This window comes from Pagrus pagrus (assembly GCF_965226575.1).
Source record: "Pagrus pagrus genome assembly, chromosome: 24".
Taxonomy (NCBI): Eukaryota; Metazoa; Chordata; class Actinopteri; order Spariformes; family Sparidae; genus Pagrus; species Pagrus pagrus.
This window is the reverse complement of record NC_140206.1, coordinates 6,351,922-6,361,144: the sequence shown is the minus strand read 5'-3', so window position 1 is coordinate 6,361,144 and position 9,223 is coordinate 6,351,922. Positions and strand designations below refer to the sequence as shown.

Below are 9,223 nucleotides of genomic sequence, written 5' to 3'. Positions count from 1 at the left end.
AAATGCTAAAATGGATGATTTATTATTCACAGCTCTAATAAGATTATTGTGTTATTGTATTATATAAGTTACAATTGGGTTGTCTTCTTCTGAACTTGAAAAACAACACCCACTCCAGCGCCGACATGTGTGGCTCTTGTTTACATTGCGTGGCTCTACACAGGTGCAGCAGCTCTACGTCATGAGCATTGTTGTTGTGTTTCTTCCTCTCTTTGTTTACCAACATTAAAGGTGCATACCACCACGTACTGTGTGCAAAGGCTGCACTTGTTGAGTCAGCGAAAGCAGTTTGGCTTTGTATTATCGGTTCTATGTATCAGCTATAATTTCATTATCTGCCGATAACCGATAATGTAAATTTTCCATCATCGGGCAGATAATTTATTGGTCCAATATATATCATGCATCCCTATAGAAAAGCTAGTATATGCAAGGATACAAGGTAACTTTGCACATGGCATCGGAAACATCGCACCTGATGTTGTACAAAGCAGCACTGTAAACATCGAGCGTAAAACAGTGACAGCTGTACGTTAGGAGACTCACACGCTCAGGCTTTTATTGGTCGCCGCCCTTGTTTGACTGCCATTGTTCTGTAAGTAAACACTCAGAGTCTGAACGAAGTGCTTCAGCCGTTGCGTTAAGAGGCTCCCGTAATGCGCTTCAGGCCCCATCAGGGATCCTTTTCCAGGGAATCATCAGCAACACAAACAGCACACACGAGAGGAGATTACACAACGCTGTTTGTGTCGTTTCACAGCCCGAAACTGCGTCCCAGAGAGAGAGAGTGACGAGTGACTTTCTCCAATTGTATCAATAGTTTATTACATACTATCTCATAAAAACATGTTCAACTTTTTTCCACATATAAACACCGCAAATTGGTACATTTACAAATCTTCAACCGTCCAAATTCATACAAAAAAGGAACACTGTGAGAGATCAATACACAAGACGCTCTATTATTACAAGGACTGCATGTGCTGTGCTGTACGTGTGCATGTAGAAATGTCTGCATGTGTGTAAGAATCTGTCCAAATGTTTGCAGTCAAATTTTTGCTTTCATCAATTGTGAGTTCAATGGAGACACATTTACAAGATCAATATGTTTTTGGATATCAATCCGATTTAGGCACTGACTGGGTGATCGTGGTTTGAGCAACCTGACCAACCGATGGGTAATACTGAGAAACAACAGCGATTTTTTTTACCAGCGTGTGAGACGTTTCTAAGTAAAATGTAACCTACATTTCATAGTTTTATTACAGATAAGAGTTCAGTTTTAACCACAGAACAAGAAGTTGTACCAAAAAAGTCCTAGCTCACCCTAAACTAGTTCATTTTTACGGCGTGAATCCTAACACCAATCACAAAGACACTCCTTATTTTTATTTTATTATCTTTTTTTTTTTTTTGCCTCGATGCTAATTTCGAAATCAGAAATGCTCGCGCGCGCACACACACATGCAAATAAATTAACATGGAAAAAAGTAAACAATTTCAAGAACAGGAAAAACAAAAAAAAGAAAGAATATTTTTGGTTTTGAGTTTTAAAATGTGTAAGTAAATGCGACAAAATAAAATAAATTAGCAGCTTAAATCATGGTACATTCACATGAGTTGTTTACTACTAAGTTCAGTGACATCGACGCTAATGATACACATGTTCCAGGCCGATCGTGCAGAGTGGAGTCCAAAAGTTGATCTAAACCAAAAACGTTAATGTGCAATTTTTCACAATGTGACTGAGAAATTGTGCAATCAATCAAAAAGAAAAGAAAGAAAACAAAAGAACATCCCGTGTCCTCTCAGTGGATTAACAGTTTATGAGAAGTTCTGAACCGAAGTTCTGTCACGGCGGTCCGCTTCTCTTCCGGTGTCATCTCAGAATCCCACTGAAGTTTCCCAAAATAACACGTGGACTCCTGTCTTTTCTTTGGATGCCTTAACCTGCGCCTCGCTCGGCAGGCTGACATTCCTCACGCGGCAGTAAAGAGGCAAAAAGTTCTTATTTTTGCTTCACTGTGCGCCGATCCGACTCTGCATTCTCGGTGCTGCGTTGTCACCGTCGTGTCACTTCGGGCTGGGAGCATGCGGCGCAGTCCCGGTCGGCGTGGACTGGGGCGAGCTCTGGTAGGTGCGCAGCATCACCTTGTGCCTGGTGGCGCCCTCTGTGCGACGGCATTGTTGGTCCACCAGGAACTCTTTGAGTCGGCTGGAGGTGAAGGTGAGAGTCTGTCTCCTCAGCTTCATAAGGTAGGAGTCCTGCAGCCAGGCCTGTGTGAAGCAGTCTCGTGTCGTCGGACGAGCCCTGAAAATACAAATACGCAGAACTTAAAGGAGACCCATTATGCTTTTTTTGTTTTTTTCCCTTTCCTTTTGTTTTATATATGTTGCTGTGCATGTAGAAGATCTTGAAAGTCCACACCAACAGAAGCTCTTCTCTCCCACAGAAAGCACTGCTCCTCAAACGCCTCGTCACCAGTCCCGCCTTTAATTTTGTGATGCTGTGACATCACACTACGTCACCATGTCACACATTTGCGTAATTTTTGCCTAGGAGCTAGGTTGGCACTCAAGAGTTGATTAAGCACAGCTGCTCTGTTGTTGACAGCGGTGCTGGCTTAGGCGTGTGTCAGCTGACCAATCAGCACAGACTGGGGTTTTCAGGAGGCGGGCCTTAAAGAGACAGACATCTTCAGACAGAGGGTGAATAGAGGTGCTGCAGCAGTATGAGAAAACTGATGTTTTTTGAGCATTAAAGCATGTAACCCTGTTCTAGTAGTAACCCAAAATAAATGTATGAACCTGACAATGAACATAACATGGCCCCTTTAAAATCTTACGTTATTTAAAGGTCCCATATTACAGTCATTTCCAAGTTCATACTCTTATTTTGGGTGTCTGCTAGAAAATGTTTGCATGTTCAAAACCACATTATTTTTCTCATACTGTCAATTGCTTCAGAACCTCTATTTACCCTCTGTCTGAACGTGCCTGTCTCTTTAAGGCCCCCCCCCCTGAAAACCCCAGTCTGCTCTGATTGGTCAGTTCTCACAGGCCTGAGCAGGCACTGTCCTCTTTGTTTCTGCATCAGCAGTGCCAACGTTTTTGCAACCTTGGCCATGCTATGGCCTGTGACTGTATATACAACCCTGCCCTAGACTGAGTTAAATACTTTAGCAGTATTCATTTAGCACCTAGACCTGCTTTATAATCAAAAAAGAGATCTCGCCTTTTAAAGGGAGAGTAAAATACATTTTTGCTGGCACTCACCACGGGTAACTGCTCAACATCTTCTTGAGAAAGGCGGAGGCACTTTGGGACACATTTGGGTACAGTTTCGTCGGGTCAAACTTCGCCATCAGGATTTTGGATTCGACTTTAAGAGGGTCTTTATCTTCGAAGGGCAGTCGACCACTGAGCCTGGTTGTAAACACAGAAAAATCATGGTTCAGGAGGATCATTCCAGGATTCAAAACTTCACTAAAGTAGCTAAATGTGGCACCTTCTTCAACAAAATACAGATATAACAACAGATATTTAATTGATTGAACGCTCGACAAAGAAAACACCCAATAAAAGCCAAGTCGTTTATCATATCTTTGCTTTAAATGTACATTTAGTTTCAAAGGGACGTTTCACTTACATGATGTGGGTGACAACGCCAACGGTCCAAATATCCGCAGGAGGACCAACCACTTCACCTTTTACCATCTCAGGAGCTTTTTCAAGAGGATGTAAAATGTAGAAAAAAGAGAGATTGCATTAATAGCGGATCTATGGAACATTGCTTAAGAGACAAAGGAGCAACATATTTTTGTTTTTACCCATGTACTCCAGGGTTCCCACTCCCGAGTCCTGGTGTTTGAGGCTGAGGGGGTTGAAGCACTGAGCGCTTCCGAAGTCCACAATCTTGATGGCGTTGAGGTTGGTCACCATGATGTTGTCGGGCTTGAGGTCCAGGTGGAGGACGCGCCGGTTGTGGAGGTACTCGACTCCCTGGAGGATCTGGACCAGATAACCCGCCACGTCGTCCTCGGAGTAACGGAACCTTTAGTGAAGAGAAAGATAGTTGATGCTGATAGTTAAGTTTTCTTTTAACATTAGGTTTTCTGGTTTTATCAGTTTATTTCACCTTCAGGGTTTTTAAATTGTACGTGGAACAATAAAAAACAAGAAGAAGACTGAATCTACTGTATTTGCCATTTAATGGTGATTGCCCATTTCTATTGGTGCTGTTGTGCCTTATGATTAGGAGCAGCCAACTCCCCTCAGGAGAACTGAACAAAACTGTCTTTATATACCCACTTATCCACAAAAAATGTAATTTAAAAAAAAGGTACACAGAATCCTTTTGTAACGAATATAATTGAGGTTTGATTCAAAAATTGCAAAAGTTCCTCACTTCCTGGAATTTAAATCATGTGCTGAGAGGGGAGTTATTGCGATTATACACCACACATCTGAGGAAAGTCATAATACCCGCGTCTTTCAATGTGAAAAGGAAATTTGTATGTCTTTCCTAGAAGAGAAGCATAACTGAGCGTCTGCGATCGTCTTTCCATCAACCTTTCTAGCTTCAAACAGTGTTCTGGGACCTTATTTTCCTCTGAGAACAGCTTGTTTATTCACTTATGGAAAAAATAAATATTTCTGAGTTTGTATTGTACCTCATTAATATTGTTGAGTTTAACGTCATAGTGGCCCTTTAAAGTCACTGAAGTAACATTAAATGGTTTCACTAAAGCACCGTGCTGTCTCAGAATGAAAAGGTCTCCTCTCTAACCCCCTACTATGTACGTCTGCCTGACTTTGTCTATCTCAGTGTGAGGTGACACATCCGCCCTCCTACCTGTCGATGAGGCTGTACAGCAGCTCTTTGCCGGTGCAGTACTCCGCCACCAGCACCAGGTAGCGCGGCGTGACGTAGGCCTCGTGCAGAGCCATGACCTTCTCGTTGTGGAGGGACTTCAGGATCTCGTACTCCTTCAGGACTTCCTGTTTGCTCTCCAGGCTGTAGGGAATGATCTTTGCCATGTAGATTTTGCCCGTCGCGTTCTCGCGGCACTCTCGGACGACTCCAAAACGACCCCTGGCAAAAAACAAACATATCACATGATTACAACACCAGAAAAAGGCAGTTATGGCCTCCATCCGGACAAGGACATTCTGTCTCACCTTGCTTTCTCGTCCAGGAAGGTGTAGGGTTTTTGTGGGACCCCCTGTCGTAAAGCAGTGGAGGGTGTAGCACGTCCTGATGGGGTGCTTCTGGAGGGGGTACTGGCCCCGTCAGCGATGGGGCTCAGGCTGGAGCTCTGGAGCACTTGCGGGGAGAAGGAGACGGGAGTTGGGGCCACGCGAGCAGTGACGGTGGTGGTGGGGACGTACGTGGGCACAGAGGCCGCTGCGGGTTTAGTTGGGGTCAAAGGCGGGGTTACAAGAGCGGGTGGAGGTGATACTGCTGGTGTCTGGGTCATAGGAGACACCACGTTTATCGGACTCTGGGGTTTGGGGACGACAAAAGGTGGAGGTGCTTTGACTGTGGATGAAGAAGGGAGAGCAGAGGTTACTTTTGGAGCGTCCTCGGCTGTTGCGGGGCCGGAAGGCAGAGAGGACGGAGGGGTGGGTGTGACGTCCATTTTGGATGGAGGTAAAGCAGCGGGTGGGGGTGCATCTTTTGGAGAGGTGACGGGTATCCTGGGAGCGCTGTTCTGGGCTGGTCTGAGTGTAGGGACGGACACTGAGGAGGTGACGACCGGCTCAGGTGGGGCTGGGACTGTTTTTACAACGGCTACAGCAGGTGGAGGTCCTCCACCTGTGAAACACAACCACATACTTGCTCAGCATTTTTAAACAGATATGCTTTTTACATAACTTTTAATGAATACATTTTCATCTGGTTATTTTATCGAGTTTTGTCTTTCCGGGTGCAATTCCAGTCTAGTACTGCTACTTTCCCCTCTAACTCTATGCAGTAGTTTACAGTGTCAGACAGTGTATAAATACCTGTTGGGTCCAGGCTGACCGGAGCAGAGCAGCTGCTGTACGGGCCCTGTCCTGCCTTGTTGGTACAGGTGACGCGGAACCTGAACGCGCCCCCTGCTGGCAGGTCCGTGACGTTGTAGTAGCAGTCGACCACTCCAGTGGCCACAGTCAGCCAGTTAGAGCCACCTACAGGACAGAGGAAGAAGACATTTATACAAATTTGTATGTATTTAAGTATGCATATTGGATTTCTATGTTTTTTTAAATAAAATCATGATGAAATTATTGAAATTATGAAATTATTATCTCCTGTTTTTTCCTCTTTAAAGGTCCCATATTATGAAAAACACGTTTTCTCTGGTGTCTACATAAGAAGAAGAAGAAGAAGAAGAAGAAGAAGAAGAAGAAGAAGAAGAAGGCCGAAAACACGCCCCCCTCTCCCCGGAGAGAGGAGGGTGCTCATCCCCGAGGTGAAGGTCGGTGTGTCCAGCGGTAAGCTAGCAGTGTTTCGCAGTGTCGTCGCTCAGAGACACGCAAATCCTCCCCCCCCCCCTCGTAAAAGGATCAGTCCCAACCACACGGACCCGAGCCACAGGTAAGTGTCGCCACGTGTTGACAGTATTTACAGTTGCCTACGAGTTTGGTGAAGTCAGCTTGACGTTGGCTAACTAGTTAGCTCCGCTTCGGTCCGCTATGCAACGGCGTTTGAAGCGAGTTTAATGTTAATAAAATGACGAGGGAGCTCGGTTGTCACAGTGGAAAGTCTGGAAACATGTGCAGACTGGAGACAGACAACCAGTTGAAGGACAGCATCTCGGCGAGCCATAGGATACATCCACCGTAAACATTAGCACATGCTATTGCTAGCGTTAGCAGCATCCTGAGGGGCGCGTAGCAGGCAAGGCAGGTGTTGACAGACGGAGCTCATTAGCATTAGATGTGCAGGCACAGTAGACAGCTGAAATTCAGGACCATGGATGGGTTTGGGTCAGTACATTTCGCATACAGTGTTGTTGGACCTCTGACAGCTGTGTGAAATTGATGAAAAACAGTATAACATGGGACCTTTTTAAAAATGAATTGTTGTAGTTCACATAGTCAGCACCAGATGGCGGTGTTGTCAAGCTGATACACTGGTGATAATCTGGACATGCACATGGACCAAAAAAAGGTTTCATAAAAAGGCTTCAAAATTGAAATGCACACAATAAAAATATATAGTGTATATGCAAAGAAGTTAGTGCTCAGTTTGGCTGCTGAGGAATTATGCGCCACAGTATCTTATTTGTTCCTAAGGCACGCTCAAACAGAGGTGAATTAAAATGTAAATTAAGTAGTGACACACTCGCCTCATGGCAAAGATGTCATTCGAGGCAAAATACATGCCAGAATGAAATCTTATCAGACCGAAAAGTTCAATAAATATTCACAAATTCTGAGTCTGCAACTCCAAGTCTGTGTGACTTCATTTTCCTCCAGTACATCATGAGATAACGATGAATCATCGCAGCACTGCTACAGTCACTATTCCCTCGTGGACCGACTCATTTTCTCTGTCTAAGTGGCGTCTATGGATTTGAAAACTCTTTTCCCCAGAGAACATGCAGTGCAAAGCCAAACATTGTCAAAGCTTCACCTCCTTGAAACATTTTAATTTCATTTTTCCTCATGTGGCTGTACCACATCAAACTGACGAGAGTACGGCCAGAGAAAGCGGTTTTAAAGCTGCGGACAAGCCACAATATACGTCTTTGGATGAGCTCACCTTCTGTCTTTCTTTCCAGGGTGTAGCTGCAGGGCGACTTGGTGTCTGCTGGCTTCCAGAGCACCAGGGCTGTGTTGTTGTACGTCTGGGGGACTTCAGGGGTCCCTGGTCGTTTTGGGACACCTTAGGTCAGGGAGGAGGGGTGGACATGAGGAAATTAGGTGAGTGTACACTGGACACAACACATCATAGCAGTCTCTGTTGAAGCTCTTCAGGCCAAAATACTGTCCCATGTTTATTTTATTCTATTTTATTTTTTTCTTAGTCAATTCCTACCCTACTTCCTTCTGTTGTTGTTTTGCACACGGATGTTCCCTTGTGTTATAGATAAGATCCCTATTAGCCTTCATAAAGTGATTGCTTCTCTTTCTGTGGTCCAATTTAACATACCGAGTACAAGAATTACCAATTAAAATGGCGCAGCATCAATCAATTTCCACTGAATAAAGTAATATCCACACACATTTATCACCTCTGCATTGATTTATTAATAAAGGTTGACGTTTTATTCACTTTCTCTTCATCTTTTGGAGGGATTTGATTCCCTTCATCACAGGAGGAGCCTTCGATTCATCTTGCCATTTGATTGACTTGGTGAAGCGAAACTATTTTTGATCTATTTGATGTTTTTACTGTAGGTGAAAGCTAGTTTTTACGTAGAAGAAGCTTGACGTAGCATTCAACATGACAGTTTGCAGAAATACCAGAAGACTCAATTGTAATTTAGCCTCAACAGTTAGCCAGGATGGTCGTCTCACACACATTAGTTCGCAAAGAAAAAAAATTGGCTGCAATTCGAAGGTATTTTTAAGGTATTTTTCAGAGCACTTGACCGAAAGAGTGCGGTCATGCTTTGCAGATTTGAAGTCCGATTGCATGAGTGCTGTAAAAGAGCATTTCTAATGACTAAATCCACCCTTATTAAGATATCACTGTTGATTTTTGGTGAAGTGTGTCTGTATGTGCAGGGTTTTGACTGTTTTGTGTCTGTGGTTTGAAGGGTGTGTACAGTGTGTGGGTGGTTTCACTGTGAAGTGTGCAAGTTTGAGAACACGTTTGTGATTTCAGTAGTACAGTAAATGTGCACAGCTTTAATACTGTGCGAGTGAGATAGAAGTTTGTTCTGCCATTGCTTATTATTAGCAAGAATCCGTATGTCATGCTTTTAACGTCTCGTTTTAGTCAATTTTCAATCATCAGTATTCTGATGTCTAGTTGATCATGTTTGACTTTCTGTAGTTTGGTTTTTATTTTAATCGTGACTCATGCTTGAAGCTCAGTTGTGGAAGGAGAGAGAGTTGTTTTTTCTCAACAAACTGCATATTTCCTTTGCCAGATCATTAACTTTAATCCGACTTATAAGAGCGTCTGTGTTTACTTAGAGCAGCATGAATTGGCTATAGTTTACATAACAACTCTGTCATAGAAATATGTTCATTTATTTACACAGAAATGTCACAATTTTATCAC

At 43.7% G+C, this 9,223-nt stretch overlaps 1 protein-coding gene and 1 long non-coding RNA gene across 12 annotated transcripts in view; one reads left to right on the top strand and one right to left on the bottom strand.

Annotated features, from left to right (window-relative positions):
- Positions 1-799: 799 nt before the first annotated feature.
- Positions 800-9,223, bottom strand: part of spega (striated muscle enriched protein kinase a) — a 59,317-nt gene continuing 50,893 nt past the window's right edge. For all 10 annotated transcript variants that reach the window (XM_084347346.1, XM_084347348.1, XM_084347349.1 and 7 more), the window contains 8 exons: positions 7,754-7,876; positions 6,010-6,174; positions 5,182-5,818; positions 4,856-5,095; positions 3,831-4,054; positions 3,650-3,725; positions 3,277-3,426; positions 800-2,311 (listed from right to left, as the gene is read on the bottom strand). In XM_084347346.1, coding sequence (XP_084203472.1) covers positions 2,074-2,311; positions 3,277-3,426; positions 3,650-3,725; positions 3,831-4,054; positions 4,856-5,095; positions 5,182-5,818; positions 6,010-6,174; positions 7,754-7,876 — 1,853 coding nt within the window. In that variant the 3' untranslated portion in view covers positions 800-2,073. The remainder of the gene's footprint in view (positions 2,312-3,276; positions 3,427-3,649; positions 3,726-3,830; positions 4,055-4,855; positions 5,096-5,181; positions 5,819-6,009; positions 6,175-7,753; positions 7,877-9,223) is intronic.
- Positions 6,415-9,223, top strand: part of LOC311253415 — a 48,535-nt gene continuing 45,726 nt past the window's right edge. For both annotated transcript variants that reach the window (XR_014621679.1, XR_014621680.1), the window contains exons 1-2: positions 6,415-6,583; positions 7,773-7,914. This is a non-coding gene — a long non-coding RNA (uncharacterized lncRNA). The remainder of the gene's footprint in view (positions 6,584-7,772; positions 7,915-9,223) is intronic.